This window comes from Phallusia mammillata, chromosome 5, assembly GCF_965637545.1.
Source record: "Phallusia mammillata chromosome 5, kaPhaMamm4.hap1.1, whole genome shotgun sequence".
Taxonomy (NCBI): domain Eukaryota; kingdom Metazoa; phylum Chordata; class Ascidiacea; order Phlebobranchia; family Ascidiidae; genus Phallusia; species Phallusia mammillata.
The window spans coordinates 27,232,836-27,252,319 of record NC_137256.1 but is presented as its reverse complement, the minus strand read 5'-3'; the positions used below and the strand labels follow the sequence as shown (position 1 = coordinate 27,252,319).

The 19,484-nt window shown below is 35.0% G+C and overlaps 2 protein-coding genes across 9 annotated transcripts; one reads left to right on the top strand and one right to left on the bottom strand.

Moving 5' to 3' along the window:
- Positions 1–23: 23 nt before the first annotated feature.
- Positions 24–3,254, bottom strand: LOC145229753 (uncharacterized). The gene is made up of 10 exons (XM_080095079.1): positions 3,251–3,254; positions 3,037–3,182; positions 2,791–2,914; positions 2,573–2,712; positions 2,099–2,321; positions 1,739–1,874; positions 1,541–1,682; positions 1,089–1,245; positions 438–617; positions 24–292 (listed from the first exon to the last, which is right to left on the bottom strand). Exons 1-10 carry the CDS (start codon positions 3,252–3,254, stop codon positions 24–26), a joined length of 1,521 nt encoding a protein of 506 aa, XP_079951205.1.
- Positions 3,255–5,836: 2,582 nt separating this feature from the next.
- LOC145228702 (eukaryotic translation initiation factor 3 subunit B-like) lies at positions 5,837–18,983 on the top strand. 8 transcript variants are annotated; one of them, XR_013860200.1, is made up of 16 exons: positions 5,837–6,763; positions 7,327–7,428; positions 8,372–8,462; positions 9,051–9,193; positions 9,608–9,654; positions 9,726–9,931; positions 10,344–10,415; positions 10,794–10,903; positions 11,278–11,418; positions 11,736–11,820; positions 12,081–12,154; positions 12,510–12,615; positions 13,708–13,816; positions 16,620–16,728; positions 17,519–17,662; positions 17,914–18,983. XR_013860200.1 is itself a non-coding variant. In XM_080093952.1 (16 exons), the coding sequence occupies exons 5-6, from the start codon at positions 9,611–9,613 to the stop codon at positions 9,871–9,873; spliced, it is 192 nt and encodes a 63-aa protein (XP_079950078.1). In that variant the 5' UTR covers positions 5,848–6,763; positions 7,327–7,428; positions 8,372–8,462; positions 9,051–9,193; positions 9,608–9,610; the 3' UTR covers positions 9,874–9,931; positions 10,344–10,415; positions 10,794–10,903; positions 11,290–11,418; positions 11,736–11,820; positions 12,081–12,154; positions 12,510–12,615; positions 13,708–13,816; positions 16,620–16,728; positions 17,519–17,662; positions 17,914–18,983. The 8 variants fall into 8 exon arrangements, 1 of the variants encoding a protein (XP_079950078.1); XR_013860202.1 differs by having other exon boundaries at positions 9,726–9,935; positions 11,290–11,418; XR_013860201.1 differs by having other exon boundaries at positions 5,838–6,763; positions 8,378–8,462; positions 11,290–11,418.
- The last annotated feature ends 501 nt before the right edge of the window (positions 18,984–19,484 follow it).

Genomic DNA, 19,484 nt, shown 5'->3' with positions numbered 1-19,484 from the left:
ACATCAAATGACCTGACAGGCAATTAATTTTTGTCTTTTGCGGACAACATATTCTGTTCATTAACTGACTTACTAACACATGATACGGTACTTGGGTTGGCATTCCATCGTTTGGTCGTAAGACAGGTAAATGTGACCGAAGTTTGATAACTTGTGCTGTTAATCTTGTAACCATCTTGGCATGTGTAACTGACTCTAGTCCCAGGGAGGTGATTTCCTTGACTTTCACGAGAATACGTGATCCTAATCTCGCCATTGTCAATCCAGCGCGGAAAATCTGGACACTTCGGGTCTGCAAAGACGGTTTAAGTATTTTGTTTGTGAAAAACTTAAAATATATGAGTTGTAGGAAAACAAGAACATAATCGGATTAAGTTTCTTCTTAAAAACCCAGCCCCCATTGATGTCCATTAATCTGTTGATAAATTTCAACATACCTATACACCTTGGTTGATCGTTAACCCACAGACCATCCTCTGAGCAGGTTTGAGAATTTGTCCCATTTAGTTGATAACCAGTATTGCATTCGATGGTAACAGTTGAGCCATGGGCGTATACACTTTGTTGTGGAACTAGGCGACCGTTTTCAACTACGAAACTCGGACACTTTATTCCATCTCCATGAAAAGCGTCGGTGCAAAAACACAAATAAATATTTTCGATGTTTCAAAAATAATTCAGTGCATCATATCAGTTAAATATGTAATGCAGAAAATCAAATAATACTTTTAGTGTTCCGAGTAGAAAAATACTATTACACTTTTCGGACAACTGTTCAAGAAGTTTTACTTTACAGAATCGACTTAAATCCAACAAAATTGGACATCCGAGTTTGCCAGCAAGTGCAACTAAGAGCTAAATTTGAAATGCGTTTAAGAGTTATTTGTTTCAGGCCCAAACTTGAGTGAAATATTTTATACTGCAACTTTTCACGTTGAAAGTTTCTAATGGTTGGACGATATTGTAACTTAAATTCGCTTTGGAATTATGATGCATAAGTTACAATTTTGGTTTCTTTTTCAAACTAGTTATTACAAAAACTGATTTCATAGTTTAGAATTATGGGTAATTGCAATAGTCGTATTTACCAATGGTTGAATCAATCCAGCTCTGAACTTTGGAAACATCAGTATAAAATCCTGGAAAGCGGAAACCAGTATTTCTGTCGACTTGACCGCATTTGTATCCAAAACTGACGATTCCAACTTGAATCCAACACGATTCTGAGGTGTTTGGGATTTTGTACTGCCAGTAGAAATTTTTTCCATATTAGTCCACTCAGAAAGACTACATTGTTTTGATAACTACGATTTAGGCAAATAGCCCAAATATTCTAAATTCAAACTTTACTCCAGGTAACGCAGGTTATCGCGCTTGTGCTGGAACTGGCATTAATACGTATTTTAACAAGTATCGTGGTACCACTGTTAAACTAATAGCGTCAAGTGTAAATTAGCTGATTAGTCAACTAATCTGGCGATTTTTATAGATTTCAGCGGGTGTTTTCTGATACGTGAAGCATTTCTTATGGCTAACATACCTTTCGCATCAAAGGTCCACCGCTGTCACCCTGACAAGCATCCGATACTGTACTCGTTTCAGATCGAGCACAAATCATACGGTCTGTATACCTTACATCCAGTAAAGTTTCATGTACTATTTTGTTGGCAGCAATTTTACATCTGAAGATAAAAGTATAACAAGATTTGGAGACATATAAAGTAGCATTTTGCCTTACATTGAGTCAGGTTGAATTCGTTGAGTTGCTTGTTGAAGTTTGAATGGCATGGTTCTGCGTGTCAAATTCGTAAAACTAAAACCTGTAACGAACACCGGTGCTCGATCTTCAGTGAAATGATTCGCAAGCCACTTTCCTAAAAGGAAAAAATCTTGTTGGGCGCGTTGTTGGGTTCTTTTATCCTAATTGTCTTGCATCGTTTTTTTCTTCTTAGCTGCACAAAATATTAGCGTAATCATATTTCGCATATTTCGTTCAAATTCACATTAAATCTCTACATGTAGCCCATCATTAATACGACAGTATTGCAGTTAATTACACAATAAAGCTTGGCCAATATGACGCCCGGCAGGAAGTTACCTTTCTTGAGACATTTGACACCTTCAGAGTCATTCTCGTTTATTAATCTGCTTCCATTTCGGAACATATTGTTTTCTATCGGAATACATGAGTTACTGCAGGGAAGACATATAGGGTTCACATGGGTTGAGAGTGGAATTGTCCCGTTAAACTTAGGTGCGTTGTCGGTCCAAGTCCACAGTCTATTTTCTTTGATGGTACTAAGTCCTATGCCCACGCGAATCTGAAAAAAAAAACATTTACAAAACTATGGTCAAATGATACGTCTCTTTTCCTTTTGTGTCCGCAAAGGAGGATCCCTTGTTAACTCACACGGCTGGAGTCCTCCTGTAAATGTTTTTGAAGGTCACTTCATCGACTCAAAACTAACACTGATTTTGATGTGCTCAGTTGCGTTGGCCTAGGTCCAACTGTACCCTGCTCGATTTGATATGATTTGAGGTCGTTTAATATTTAACAAACTTTTAATCTTACCAGTGCAACATCGTAATCATAATTGCTTCTTTCATGTCGATCAGATCGGTCGAACCGGTCATGTACAACAATATTTCTCGGTTGAAACACAATTACATAAGAGTCGATGTTACTTCTTCTGTCAGGTCTTCTAAAAATCCCTTTCAAAAATAAGAATATAACTCTGTTGTCATGTAACATACAACGCAACTTGCAAGTATTTTTTTATCTTTTATTACCTACGGCCACTACGAAGCGTTTTGTCCAATTCTCAATGTTGGAGTAACGATCAAATATATGTGCTGCTGTTAGAACCCAATGTTGATTGATCAGAGTTCCACCGGCAAAACTACTCGCGAAGCTCTAAACAATTACACAAAATCGACCAGGTTAGCCATCAAGACCGAGGAATAAAAGTAAAATCGGTCAAGCTGTTTGTTCAACATGAACAGTTTTGGGCTCAATAAAACTGTACCGTTGCTTACGTTATAAACTGTTCCGTGCTTGACCATAATTAAAGCTTGCCATGGCCAAGACCTGTCTGCATTAATTCCTCCGACAACTCGACCAACGGATCGGGAAGTTGAAGTGCTTGTGTGGTTTACAGTTTGCCCACACTTCAGTTTTATACCTACATGAAAATATTAGACTGTTAAAACAAATTTGCCTGATGCGGTTTCACTAAAACGTAAATAATGCGCATGCTTTGATTAGGTAATCTGCAACATTCGCAAATTAAATTGAAATATTTGAACAACTTTTTCATTCGGTTATTTTCAAAACTTCGTTAAACTTATTCTTATCAGAAAATGTGTTTTTTGAAGATTTTATTTGCCGTTTGATGTTGGGATTTTTAATGGAATATAAAGGCTTGCTCACAGTAAACCGGCTTTGTATGGTTCAAAGATTAGGTGTATAACAATAGCATATTTCTTGCTTTAAACTAAAATTTGCTTACCCGTGCAGTTTGCCATTCCTTTCCAAGTAGCGTTTTCATTGCAAATTGCCCAAGCACTTCCAATGTTCTCATAACCTGGGTCACAGGCAAAATCAACCCGAGATCCGTAATTGAAATCAACTCCCTCGGTTGCAACAGAACCATGATTAGGTGCCACTGGTTCATTGCATCGTAAAACTGTCACAAATATACATACTGAAGTTTGTCGCTACAAACCAAGTGGCTTTGAACGGAACAGAATTGAAACATAAGAATTTACCAAGACAAAACGATAGTTCGAATATCTTCTTGGTATGAACTGACTAAAGAACCTGAAGCGACCAAACAACTTACTTAAACACATATCAGTGATCAAATTGATATCAGTGATCAAATACTTTTACGATTTTAACTGTGCAGACTAATACTTTTATGTTATTTCGGTTACACTCGTTGAATCGAGATATTGGAAATGGACAGTAAGTGTTGACCAATCTATTCACGACTGAAACAACTTACTTAAACACCGTGCCGCTGTGCCCGACCATTTCTTGTCACTACGACATGTACGGACTGCGTTTCCCGTTAACACCCAGCCTGGATGGCAACGATGCTCAGCCTGAGATCCGTACTTTCGGGAACGATAAATGACTCTTCCAAACTCAACCTTTAAACTGACACACACCGCATCTGTTAACGCAAATGGCGACAATAAGCTCAGCATTAAACAAACTCTTTGATCACATTCATAAACAAGGTTTCTGAAGGTCATTAAATTGATATCAGTGATCAAATACTTTTACGATTTTAACTGTGCAAACTAATACTTTTATGTTACTTCGGTTACACTCGTTGAATGGAGATATTGGAAATGGACAGTAAGTGTTGACCAATCTATTCACGACTGAATGATTTCAAGGGAAAAATATTATATTAAGAAAAAAAAATATTAAGAAAAAATAACGATAAAAGCGCAATACATAAAAGAGAAACCATTCACATCAGCAATTTAATTTTCTCCGATAAGTTCAACTTTTTGCAATTATATTACCCACCCTACGATAAAATTAAGATCGAAACCTTTCACATGCATTTTACTCTAACATATTACACAATCATTTGCTTTATTTTCGTTCTGCCAGGGTTCCACCTGCGTAACTTCATTTCGTGAAACGAAGGTGTCTTAAAACCGTCACAAAAGGAAAATCTCAAATTCTTCTGCTCGTGTTTACAGATATTACCTGACAATTCATTTTTTAATTCGATTACCATCAACTTACTTGGGCGGAAACACGACATGCCACAAACATCGTCACATCGGCACCGCTTGAGGCGCCCTCTACAATCTGAATCACTTGAACACGGTTTCCGACATTTTCTGCCAGACTCGATGAGATTTAGATCTCTGCTGGGGCAAATTATTTGTGAAGAACCTGCAAAAAATATGCAACTTTTAATAACAATCCTAAAAGCATTAAATTTGTGTTTGCCTGTTATAATCCATTTAAAAGACAACAATAAAAGTAAATACTGTACATCATCTTAAAATAAGTTGGAAACGATGGGTCAAAATTTATCATTTAGGTAAACACGACACCACATCAATACAGTACATGTAACCGCTGCGGTACAAGTTTGATTGCAAATAAGGAGTAACTGATACTTTCTTACTTACCAGGTCGTACAATTGAGACTGAACGACAGAATAGTGACAAAACGATTATACACAAGGTTTTCATACCAATCCTATAGTTTTCCTATAAAATACACACCAGTATTAACATTAATTAGGATCATGCATTAAATGCCAGGACCGCAATTAAAATTTAAAATACAAAAAAACTCATTTGACATCTTAAAGCAACAAATATAACTGCGATTGCTAAATCCGCTGCCACAGTTATGTTTTATTCTAACTTAATCAATCTCAGGTACCTCCTAGCGTTCTCAAGCACTGTCCCTTCTGCAAGCAACTCACAACTGTGACAAACATTGCAAAGTGCCAACAACGAGCAGTTGCATACAAAGTGCAGGACAGGAAGTTGTTGAAACTATTTGCGAGCCGCTGAAAGTTCACGTTTCATTCAACTAATTTTCGATACAATAACTTTAAACTCAAGGCTCCTTTAATTGTTTCCGATTCTGAAAAACAGAGTCATGCGCGTAGTATGGATTGCATGATGCTGCAGCGGCATTTAAAGTACAAAACCGACAAAAGCCATCAGACCTTTGGTTTAGTTTACAGGGATAAACAATGTAACACTGAAAAGTGGATTTATCAGAGTGATATAATACACATGTACGAGTGTATAGTGTGTAAAGGCCCATTTACACTATGCGTATCGCGCTCGCTCAGACCTGCGTAAGTTTGTTTGTTTCATTTTTTCTGTCTGGTTTCGCGCTTGACTGATTTCGGGCGCTCAAGTCTCGTAGAAATGAGTGAGCGATCGCCTGCCGAGCGTTTTTCTGCGTATCAAGCTGCTTGAACCTGCGCAAACGGTTTGTGTTATCGCTGTGTACGGGTTTCTGTTTTGAAAAAGCTGGTTCAATTGCCAAAAATGAATGATGACACGCTATTTGCCTTCAATTTAAGTATTTATTACATGGTTATGATTGCATGTTATGTTTTATTGTGTTTAAATATTGTAATTAATTGCATTTAAAATGTACATTTACCCTAGCACAGCGGACTACATGTCATAGAAACATGAAAATGAGATAAACATGCCACCAATCTATTCAACAACACCCTGAACAATCCTGTATCATACCAAGATGCAAAATCATGTTTACTAACAAAATCTGATTTAATTTAGATTGATACAAAGCTTTTTCGATCTAAAATAGGTAACAATAAATTTATGTGGTAATTTATGGTCATCGACATTTGCTGTGAGCTGAAAAATACGTCTAGTATATTATTTAGTAAGCTTAGGTACGCACCGATAATCGCAGTGTAAACGGAAGGAGTCGCAAGGTAAGGTAAGGTTAGGTTAGGCGCCGTTAAGCATAGTGTTCGTTTCGGAGCTTAAAAGCTGCGCTGAATTTTTGATTTCTTTGCTTTTTAAAGAGATTTTTTATGTTCATAGAAATCTTAAAACGTAAACAATAAAACTCGAGTTTGCAAACGAGCGTTTCGGTCTCTTGCATAAAACTAATTTGTAAAATGTTAATGTGCTTTGTTTAACAGCTGTTTTAACTAGTTTATGAAGGAAAGCATATTAGTTAATAATGTAGCTTGAAACACGCGGTTTGTGCGAAGTAACAAGTTTTCGGTAAGTGTTTTTTTAATTTTCTTGTGACAGAAACGCACCAGTAATTTTAAAATGTTAACACAATATTCTACGCTTTTCGAGCATTGAAGCACAGATAAAAATATATTTAATTATTAATACACATGTTATTAATACGCTCTTGTAAACACAAAGTATAGATGTAATACTCTAGAGTATTATGACATATTGGCTGGTTTTCTCTGGCTGTGAAAGTTCAAAGCCACACAACATTACCACATTTTTTTGCTGATGGCTTTACTGAATTTATCCTGAATTAGTCAGGTCAATACTAGGAACCAATAAAGTTATGTCAACTATATTTCTAATGGCAAAACTTTTTTTTGCAAAAAAATGCAAAAACAGTTTAATTGTATAACTAACAGTTGTAATGCAAATACCATGAATGTTCTAGCAAAATGGTAGCACTATAAAGTACATGATTGCAAAATCATATCTAATGTTAAAAAGCACCTTATATATACGAAACATTTGATTTGCATTTGCCATACAATTTGCCATACATTTTGTGTGACATTCCAAAAAAAAAAAACTTGTTGTTTTAGTTACAGATATGACTGATTGGTTACTGTAACAAGACTGTGCATATGCAACAATAGAAAAGTATACAAGCAAAGGGCAAAGTCCCAAAGCATCATGTTTTTTGGGTGTGTGAGATTTTACATTTGTTGTGTTCTTATTTCTAGTGCGTATATTCTGTAAACCATTGTAACTTTGGCAAGCAATATTATGTTAAAAGATCCTAGCAATCAAACAGACACAAAGTATTTTAAAACAAACTACATTTTTTAGGGTGGATGCTTAGCATTGTTGTACTTCATATTAAGTTTACAAAATCCTATAAAGATTGCATAACAATGAGCGAAATTGCTTAAAAGTTTTTACACCAAATCATTAAACACATTTATACTTTGGGTGTTTTCAAACTTTTTACAATTGTTTTTAAAAGTGTTTGTTTTTGCAGTTTACAGTACTATTCCTTATTGTGTAGAATAATGTGACACACAATTAAATCAAAACTTCAAGAAAAGATGATCAACAATTAAGAAATTAAATGAGAACTGAAACAGATAACTTTTATTATGTAATTGCCGCCACAAAATTGTTTATTTCAAAACAACATACCATAGTCTAGGTGGAATAATAGCTATAGTGTGTGCCAAAAATAAAGAATTAGAAGGTGTGGGTAGAAATAAAGTTGAACAAAATGAGATTTAAACTGATTGAAAAAAGGCAAACCGTTTCAGGCCGGGTAACTTTCTCCAACTATAACAAAACTTAAATGTGAAAATGTGTATATATATATTAACCTGAAATGAACCTTGAACCCTTGAAAACAATATATTAGCAAACCCGAACCTGAACCAATGAAAAGTGGTTCCACTCCCTCATCTCTAGTTTGCACAGTAACTTATTATCGACTAGGTTGAATAACATGGAAACATTACATTTTTTTTCTTTTGTGCTTTTGAACGTCAAAAAGTCATGAACTACTAAGGTACATGACCTAGGAATTTTATGCATTGGTTGGTGCATTGTGCCTTTTGTAGTATTTAAATGTATTTTCTTACTAACTAACTTAAAATTAAGGAGCAGCTTTATGGGGAGGGGAACACTTCAAGCAGATTCAGAGATTTGCCCACCTAGGTGTCCAACTTATTAACTTTTCACCATCTGAAAGGTGAGAAGTGGTCTTTAGTATAGATCAGGGTGCAGTAAACTATTTGCATTACGGATGGATTTATGCCTGGCCTTGTTTTCTGGTTATGTGGTTTTGTTCAATAAAATGATTAATGTCTGGTGTATACAACTTTTTACAATCTACCAACCCGTATTTAATGGACATCTGGCACAACTATTGGTGTGAATGCATGTTATGTTTAGACAAAAGTTATAAATAAGCTTTTAATCTTACCTAATGTGTGCAAAGTTTACATAAAAAATAATACTTGTGCCATATATCTATAATATATATGTTGTAGTGCACTTTTTGAGTTTTTATGTACAGTTATAGCTTCGAAGTTTAAAACATACCCGAGCAGCATGCATATACTTGAACTAACAGTATTGTATTTAGGATATCCTTGATTTTGTACACTTTTCTAACTTTTTAACAAGCCTGCATAGCTGCAATTACCTGTAAAATAAAGATACCATTCATTGTTTTTTATGCAAGTGCTTTGATTGTTTATTAAAATTAGTTGGATTTTAGGATTGTGAGCCAAACTAAATCAAAACAGAGACAAAAAATATCCTTGTTTTTTTGCAGATACTTGGTAACTTTCAGCCCAATGCAGGAACAAGTGAAGATGTCCAGTCCATTATTATATTGGAAGATTTCACTGGCACCAAGAAGAGGGGTTTCCATGCCGACATGTCTGGAGCTGATGACAGGCAGTGGCCGATATTTAAGTATGTAATGAAATCTTTTACATACCTTAATGTTGTGTTTTACATGTTCAAACTGGACATGATGTTTTGTAACCTGCAGAGTAATGTAGAAAGTTTGAGCGATCTTTCCCATATCAGATTTCATTAGCTAATAAAAATTGTTATAACATAAAAAAATTAACAAAAAAAGAAAGAAAAAAACATAATAATAACTGTTCTATAGTGTCTATGAAACTCCTGTAAGTAGCTAAAGCAAAAAACTAATAACTGACATTAAAAACCACAATATATAAAACAAAGTAGTTACCCCCATTCTGCACTCAACAATTTTAAACAATTCATTATAATAATTTACATGCAAAATTTCATATATTTTCTACCTTTATCGAAAGATTTGTATTATTGGTCTTTAATGTTCATACATACTGTTTACAGAGCATGGGATTTTTGGACAAAAAGAGCATACCAGTTGATGGAGTGAGGTGTGTATCAAAGCTTTTGGTAACCTCGAACAAACATAGCAAATCAGTATTAAGCTTTTCTTGAATTTTAGCGAGTTTGTGTGGTCACCCTTGGCCAACATGTTAGCTTTCTGGGTACCCGAGCAAAACAAGATACCAGCTCGCTCACAATTCTTACAATTCCATCCAAGAAAGAAGTTTGAGTTAAAAACTTGTTCAATGTTTCTGACATCCGACTGAACTGGCACAAACAGGGCAAGTTTCTTTGTGTCAAAGTGGACCGATACAACAAAGCAAAGTAGGTATTTGAGTTCTTGTTTTGGTCAATTTAAAGGGTTCTTGTTTCGGTCAATTCAACGCTTCATTGATATTTTGACAACCAAATGACCCCAATTCCATGCATCCAAGCATTGACAATTTAACCCTCAACCATACTTTACATTGTCTTTATACTTTTTGATAGCTTCCATGTTGAAGCTGGTTTAGCTGACTGGTCATAACTAAAACAAAAAAACAAACATGCTCCTTTAAAACTTTTGCTATTAGGAAGCAGATATAAGGGGTTGGATTTAAATTACAACCAGCTAGATTTTTTTGTGGGTTGTTCATTTTTGCGATATGTTTGAACTTTGGTTTCATACTGTTTCCATTAATTTGCACATAAGTAACAGATTAAGAGTCATCAACACAAAATTGTTTTCTTTCTTCAGGCTACAATTTCCGATTTTGAAATATTCCACATTCAAGAAGTTCCTGTCGACATAATTGAGCTAAAGAAGCAGGTAAAAAACAGTTTTCTTGTCCTTTTTGTGTCTTGTTTCAATTACAAATACTCACCTCAATCCGAATAGCTTTAACTGTCAACGCTTTTGGTTTTTTCAATTAAAACTAATTACCATGTAATATCATGCACTATTTAGTACCTCCAATGGTTTAGTTCCCTTTTTATGTGCTGATGTCACATGTTATTTACACACTTATTTACTGGTAGAGGGATTTAAGAATATTTGGGGCTTGAAATAAAAACAACAACAGCAAGACCAATTGTATTAGGGAGTGTTTTAGTTTTAACATACAAAGCTTTGTACTGTTTGTATTGTTTGCCATTTTCTGTGAGCACAAGATTATTGCTGTTTTAAATTAATAATCTTTATGTTTAGAAAAGCAAATCCACAAAAGCTTCATCGAATTCATGGCACATTTTCATGTTTCAAACTCACAAACATCAAACAGCTGCTTGCAACTGAACTTTATACTTTCACTTACCAACGTGAGTTAAAACATGTTTGTAAACATAGCTGGACTTTTTAAAAAAGCCAAGAAAAAAATGATGCAAAACAAATTACTAATGAGCTTATATGTAGCAAACACATAAAGCGAAAACATTTTTTGTTGCCAACACTTATCTTATCTGTTCTTCACCCTGTTATGCCACAGCTTGCTTTAATTTTCACAACAGCTATTTTAGAAACATCTGCAACACAATGTATTCTCTTCACACAAGCTCTATTGCAGTTTTGTTTTTTATCAAGCTAAAGTTTGTGTTATTTTTTTCAGTTTTGAACTGTATGTAACACATAAAACCAAATAACAAGTTAAGCAGCTGATTTTCAGCCACATTTCAAATATATTATTTGTTTGCAGCATTTTCTCCAGCCCACAACCGAAACTCAAACCCCAACACAAGGAATATAAGGATATTTGCAACACATCGATGTCGTCAGCGAAGAAAAAAACTTTACCACAAGATGTAGAAAATATAAATCCTACCCAACTCCATACATAGTAAGATAATACGGATCTGATCAAGTTGTGTTATTCTTTCAACTGTGTTTAATCAAAACATAACTGCGACAGAATTTAATTATATTTATTGTAATCTTCTTTTGTGATAATATCCATTATGTATTTCATATGTTTAATATTGTGTGGTGCTGTAATGTAATTCCTAACTTTACATTTACACTCACTACATAAGGCTAAATACCTGCATGTAGACTTTGTAATATAACTGATGATGGTATGAGCTACTGCAAAACAACATATTTTATCTGCTATGTCCTTCAGTATATTTACACTCAGAATGTGTGACTTGTTTGCAGGATCCAAGATTGGATTCCACGAAATACAGCCCTACCTGTTCCACCAAGTGAGTCTGGTAGAATTGTGGATGAAAAAAACTTGCAGGTTAATAATGTGGCTTGATGCTTTCTACTAATTTGTCCTTCAGAATCTAAATATACTTGCACCTTTTTTGTAACGTAACCAATTCTCATAAACACATGTGTGTGGAGGCCCTATCGATTTCGCAAAAAACATTTATGTTAGGATTTCAAATATTGTGTATAGTAAATCGGTAAATAAAATAAAGGACATATAAAATGTAAATATATAGGAAAACCACCTTTTTAGTTTGGGATTAATTTCAAATGTAAAATATTTTGCAGTCAGCTGTTTCTAATCTAATGATTCTGTGATGCTTGCTTGGGGAAGAATCCCAACATTTGTGGACAATATTGAGGTAAAATAATTTCATTCATTGCACTGAGATATCTCACTTTAAACTTTCATGCAATTAAGATTATCTGCAGCAGAGGTTAACAGCCAGGGAAAGATTTGACTTGTCCAGTGGGTTAGATAAAAGAAAAGCATAAGTTTTGACATTCCTGAAGAGATAAAAAATAATTTTCCTGATTCGGTCAATATTGTTTAACAATGTCACACATAAAAACAAGATATTGTTGACAGACATTAACCTAGACTTGTTTTATGGGTTTAAAGTGGAGTGTTAATTTTATTTGTAAAGGTGACCTGGTTGAGAACCACTGGGGTACAGGGTAGCAACGGCAATTTATAAACCTCTCATATTTTTGTAGATTGTTTACTAACCAGCGCCAACTAGTGATGAAAGTTTAGCTGCAACTTTAGAGAAAATTTCAGTGAAAAGCAACGGGCCTCTTGCATGAATCTTTGTCACCACCAGTAAGTTGAAGTTTCACTCACAAATATAATCTGATGTATTAATTGTACCATAAACCTAGTTATGGGTCTCCTTTCTTTTTTCTGTCTAACACTGGTTTGTTCCACATGTTTGGTCAAGAAAGAGTGCTTCACATTATTTAAATTTATACTGATGTTAGTTAGTTATCCAAGTTTGATCCTTCTAAAGTTTGACCCTTCCCTGAAGGGGACTCATATTGATTTTACTCAAATTGTTTTTGTTTTTTTTTCTTTTGTTTTCTTCTCCCCAAAGTTTGTCCGACTCATATTTTCCATTAAATGTTTGATGGATTTGGCTGAAATGTACACAGATGGTAGATATAGTGATGTAGATGTGCATCCCACTTTGTTTGTCCAAATAACCCTATTAGTTACCCCACTAGCCCCCTAAAATGGGTGAGTTTATTAAACAGTGTCGGAATAGGCTAAATTTTGGGTAGCATGTGGACTATGCTATTACCAGGTTTCGATTGATGTGTTTTACCTTGTAGCCTCAACATTTACTCAACTAGCCCCCTAAAATAAATGAACTTTTAAAAAACGTTCTAATTATATGAAATTTGCAAAGTTTATTGAACATACTAAGTCTTCAAATGTTATGTTTTGCCTTGTAACACCACAATTCAACCAACTAATCCCTAAAATGGGTGACCCTTTATCAATGTTCGAATTGAATGAAAATTGGACAGCTTGTAGAATTTGCTGTTCATAGGTGTCTATTTTTTGTTTTACCCCATTATGCCACTATTTACTCCTTCTTTTCTTTGAAAAAGAACGTTAAATAGGACATATTTAAAGCAATATATTATTATTTAGGACCAGTGCCGATCGCTGTGTTTTACCATACAACACACAACTTTCTGATGGTTATCTCTTGAAATGCATTATTTTCAACTTTGCATGTGTGGGGACCCATGAGTTTCTGCCTGCAGAAACAACTAAGGTTATTAAAGACGATGGCTAATGTGGGACCCAATACAAAATAAGCATAGGAAATATATTAATGCTTTAAAATAGGGTATAGTGTATGTGCAACGACAAAATGTGCTAAGCCACCCTTCTGGTTTCTATTAGAAACCTGTTTGATGGGTTTGACCGATTAGACGGAAAACCAACTCAATCTGAGATCAGATCCCAGATGCAAGCGAGAGCTGCAGAAGAAGAACAGGGGAAGAAGAAAGAGGTAAATCAAGTTGTGCTTAAAACTTTAAGGGATTAATATCAACTCCATTTTGTCGATCTGTGCTTATCTAAAATATGCAGTGTCCAGAAGGCTATTGTGTCTGATATAATAAGAAATAGAACTGGATTGTAGTTAGCTGGAAATATTTGCATTTATTAATGCTAGGTTTGAGAGACAGCACAGCTAACTGATTTTAAGATTTGATGATGAAACAATTAATGGTAAACTATAATTCACTTGGTTAAAAGTTACATAAAACTCCTTGTCCCAAATGATGATTCGTTTCTGGACAAGTAAGTTTCCAAATTTATTTGTTTAATGCAATATTATATGTATATACAGACGAATCCGGTTAATCGCATAATCTGTTTAATTGCATCAAAATTAAAAATCCCAAACCGTCGCCCATCGTTTGTTAAGAAAATCGTCCGGTTAATCGCATACCGGTTTATCGCATAAACCGGATATTCGCATCGATTTTCCACGAAATATGCGATTAACCGGATTGATGATCTCTATGTGAAAGTCGAACAGCCCGAGTATTTGGAATAAAATACGACGATATGATAGTAAAATCCTCCGGAGGTAATGTACGCGAAAAAGACGTAGATGCATTTTTGTATTCCACACCAAATAACGCGTTTAACGTTGAAAATGACACGTCTCGACCATAAAATATTTTGGAAAAGTTATTAAAAGATTAAATCGGCGTTCAGTGTACCGCTGTGCGATAACAAGGAGTCGTTATCTCACAGCCGTGCACATTGATCCTTTTTTATTGGCTTATCTAATCGCCAATAGTTTAAATCAAGCGTTTAAATAAAGAGTTCAACGTGTTAAAATTACGAAACTGGTGTTCCGGCAAAGACGCTGATTGTAATTTCTGCACCAAATTCGAAGTGTTAAACTGTATTGAAATTTAAACAATGTTAAATGTAAAACAAATGTTTAAAAATGTTTTCTGTTATATTGTTCATGACCCGCCAAACACGTAATGGTTGTAAAAAATGTTAGATCGCAAGTAATCACACCATGTTGTTTAGATTCACGTAGTTGGTAACGTGCCAATGATTGCCATATTTTGTCTTCTGTTCGTGACCTTGCGCAAGTTATCAAGTAAAACACCGATTAAGAAAGGCATTTATTCCTGTAATATTTGTTGCTGCTTTAATTTTTTTGAAGCAACGATCACACGTTGATCACGTGACAGTCAGCTAACCTTGCAGCTGCAGTTTTGCTGAGTAAGCTAGAATAGAGCGCCACAATCTGAGTCGTTAAAGTTTTGCTAAAATCAAATATTCTTTTTGTCAATTGGATAACGGGTTATAATAGAAACTGATGCAGCTCGCCTTAGTGCCCTTGCGCTGTAGAATATGCCAAAGTTGCAAGTTTACTTAGGTTTCGGTCGTGTACTTGCGGGTTTGGGCTTGCTTACAAATATGCACCTAACACTTTGCCGCTTAACGCGTTGGTTTGAACTAGAAAACGAAATAGGTTAGAAACAACAGGCCATTTTACGTGTATATTAGGCGAGAGGCCTGGCACTTTTATAAGGGAAACTACCCAAAACAAGACTAAAACGTCATAAACCGTCTTCATAGGGAAGTTCCCAAATTTAAATGTTGGGCCGCTTAGCTACGATGCGATGTAACGTATCTTTTCAAATCAACCCGACTGCAAGAGAAAGCACAAATCAAGCGAACTGTGGCGCCAATTAAGAGTGTGTGTGTGTGTGCGTTTCTACTGTTTCTTTAACACACTTAGGCGATTGCACCATAGCCACGACAGTTAGGAAGCATGACGTCATGTGTTGCGCTGAGAGCAGCAATTTTTTAATTTTTGGCAACAAAAGAGGAAATACTGCTCCGTTGCCATAGTTGTGCGTCACTGCAACTTTGTTTCAGCTGGGGAAGTGAAAATGAGCATTTTTGTAAACGGCGTGTACTGTTTACATGGCAACCGGATTATGCGATAATCGCATCAAATACCCTTGGCAAATCGATGATGCGATTCGTCTGTATTTAAGTGTTTATGCTATAATATACATGTGCTCTGGTAAAAAAAACTTGTTAGGAATTCTTCTCAGTGTATTAAACTTCAATTGTGCATTTAAGTAAGATTGTTTAAAACAAAATAGGTGATTGCTTGTCAATTGGTAGCTTTGGTACTATGCATATCTAGAATGTTATTTAAAAATCAGATATGGTTTTGGCATAATAATGATTGGTTTATGTGCTTAAATCCCATTATAAAAGCTGAAGCTTATATCAGGCTGTATCAATCTATTTACTTCTTCATACAAATAATAGTAAAATTGAAATCAGTTGATGATGTTTTTTGTAAATCATTTTTTATTACCGTGCCCAGAGAAAAACAAACCGAAATTACAACTGTAGTACAATTAACCTGTTTGTTTATTGTAGCAGGTGTATTTTCTGTTCTCTAGTTGAAATTAACCTGCAGTCATGCATCTGAGTAAGCTGTTACAAACAAAATAGTTGTTCAATTGTCAATGTTGGTCACAGTATGGATTGATCAATATTTAAAAGTGTTTGTATGATTGTTGATTTGATTACTTGCTTATGCAAAAATTGTATTGAAACTTGGCACAAATCCTGCTTTTAGCATGCTTGTGTAATGCTGCTTACTTCTAATGCAAAGTTATAAAAAATCAACATTAGTTTGATGTTGTTGTTTTTCGGAAAATCAATTGTTTTGTTACTCTGTCTGAGAAAAATATACCAACAAGAAACAAATGTCATCTTTACCTACTTTTACTACAACTACCTTGTTTGTTTTACAGCATGTGTATTTTCCTGGTTGAAAGAGATAAGGGATTTACAGAGGCGGGTTTAGATTTACATTACTGGAAACAATGTCCGATGTTAAGGAGATGTGAACACTGTAAACAGGTAAATTAATGTTGCTGACATACTCACTCCTGATATTCGCATGTACAAGTCGAACAGGAGTCCTTCCAGGGGGATGGTTGGGGGTCCTTAAATGCATCATTGAATAGCAAAAAATGTACAGACTTGTAAACAGATCAACTGAAAGTTCATACCAATCCTGAAAGCACATGCTTTTGATATTCTAGTATAGAGCAAATTAGAAACTGTTTTAAGTTACAAACAAAGTTTTAGAAACATAAAGCAGCCAATACATATTATACAGGCTCATTGTTAACTTCTGCATCCTGTAATGTAGCGATTTCAGCACCAACTTATGCCATCAAAGGGGTTTCACCAGAAACTAAAAAAAATGCCACAAAATTAATTAACTATCGTATTTATGGAAAGTAAATACATTACTCTGTCAGGACATGCTCTGCGTGCTACTGGAAATATGTAATCCAGTACTGTACTACCTGTTTCATAGTTGGGTTGTTGGAAACCAGCTCACCACCCACCTCTGCAGTGTGGAGAGTGCCTAGCAACTCGTTTAGTACCCAAAATAAGACCTAATGAAGGGCGGATGAGCTTAAAAAAATGCCAACAGTATCCCATCTAACTGGATTAAAAATGAAAATGTTATCAGATGACTTTATCTATATAATGTAGCATACTTGGGTGTTGCTAACTTAGCCAAGCAGAAATTTGTTTGCTTACTTTTGCTCTATGCATTTGACATTCACATACGAAACTGTATTGTGGCCTTAGTTTACTCGGAAAAAAGCCTAAAATAAATTGATCATCTCCATAGCAACGAATGAAGATCAGCAGGAACACTGTCCATTGTGTCATCACAATATCGTACCCGGCGAGGAGTCGTGGAAAGCCCACTTGATGGGGTCAAAGAGAGATGCATGTGGCGACAACTCACGAAGACTTTCCTCAATAAACAGATGTAAGTGTGATGTTTGAAACTTGCTACCACCTAGTGGTAAATGATTATCAGAAATGTTAAAAATTCTGTCAACAGTTTTGGGGCTGGCACTTTACCAACTTAGCTGTACAGGCTCAGTGGTGAACTTGTCAAAAGTCGAATCACAAGCACCATTGCCTGCCGTGTATGCTGCACATGTCAGCTTTGTAGTAGACTAGCGCTAGTTCTACCATTATATACATGTAAATAAGCAAAAATTGTATTTATTTTAGTGAGAGCAAAAGCTAAAGCGGAAAAAGCAGCAGCAGCGAAGAACAAGAAGAAATCTCCTCACAAATAGTTTGCTTGCCTTAATATTTGGTTATTGGCTTACACTGTCCGTCGATATATATTTTTATGCAGTGATATCGTACTGTTGCTTCCTTTGTTCCCTTTGTGTTGTATGTTTTTTCCTGTATACATGTAAAGGTAGTGACAGGATAAATAATAGTGGTGGCTGCGTGGGACAAAAACCTGCTTACATATGAGGAAATGGTTTGTAAAAAGTCTTTTGTTGGCTTCTAATAATATTAGCATTACTTGGCAAAAAATAATCAATCATCCCTAATTGTCAAGACTTTTCTCACAAAGGGCTTCCGAACCTGTTTACATTGAAAACCGTCTACTTTTAAATATTTTTAATATAGCAAGTTTTTTGGTTTACAAATGAATTCTGATATATTGTGTGACAAAACTGTGTCTTACCCTTCTGAAAGATAAAGTTCGTAGACTAAAGTAAATCCCTTATTCATCTCATTTTTATATCCAGTAAACTAACATGTTCCAATAAAATCATGCAATGTATTATTAAACCAATGAGCAAGTGACCAATACATTTGTTCCATTTCTCATGACCAAATTTCTTAGTCTTTATGTGTTGGTCCTAATGAATAAAATCATTCCTGTATAACAAAACAGTTGCAACATAAACAAACAAGAAATTAAACTGACATAAAGATATCATATATTATATTACAAACTTGACCGGGCACCATTCTTCACTGTGAGATAAACAACACATAGAATTTCTTTTAGACCATGTCCATCAACAAAAAAGTCACTAATAAAAATGTAGCACTAAAAGCATGTCAAAAAGTCAATAAAATTTAGGAAAATACCAGTACAGTACGTTGAACAAGTGGGTATAACTCTTACACCAAATTGTGACAAACCTTGCATATGTGTGTTTATGTTTTGGTTTTCATCTCATTTAAGTTTGTTTTTCATGTTACTGTCTGTAAAGTGTGGTAAATAGTTTCATTTTCGTACTTGCATTTTTAATATTAAACATTTTGCTTCTGTATCTTTGAGTTCTATGTCATGAGGGCAAATGAAAAGAAATTAGCAGCTATATTTAAGCACAGACGTCTCTTGTCATCTTGTTTTTAAGAAGGAATCCCTCCCAAGAGATGGATTTTGAAACTTGAGGGGAAAATTGACTTTAATTTTTACATGTGCTTTGTAAATAGATGCTTCAGCTCTGGAAATATAACCTGTAAAGTTGATAAAAGATCCAATGTTTAATGATCTTTGTATTGTTTAGCATCTACTACGTAGTATATTAGGGAGAAATGAAAATGTTTAAACTGCTAAGGGAGAAGTTTACCGAAAAGCCACTGGGCTAAACATTTGCTTTGGATTTATATGAAATAGGCAGCTATATACATGTACAGACTGCTTCTAAATATGTTAATTGCCAGAATGTTTGAAGCTGGTTGTATGTTTAGTGACCCCAATGGCACAAAATTTAATGTCGTTGGTAAAGGAAAACGAAGCATAACAACGTTTTTAATACTTATTTCGT

Excerpts from the sequence above, each read along its gene's own strand:
- LOC145228702 (XM_080093952.1), top strand. The coding sequence starts at position 9,611 with ATGGGATTTTTGGACAAAAAGAGCATACCAGTTGATGGAGTGAG. Across the intron at positions 9,655-9,725 it reads ATACCAGTTGATGGAGTGAG|CGAGTTTGTGTGGTCACCCT; the intron begins GTGTGTATCAAA and ends CTTGAATTTTAG.
- LOC145229753 (XM_080095079.1), bottom strand. Across the intron at positions 2,915-3,036 it reads AGCACGGAACAGTTTATAAC|AGCTTCGCGAGTAGTTTTGC; the intron begins GTAAGCAACGGT and ends GTAATTGTTTAG. Across the intron at positions 1,683-1,738 it reads CGAATTCAACCTGACTCAAT|ATGTAAAATTGCTGCCAACA; the intron begins GTAAGGCAAAAT and ends TTTTATCTTCAG.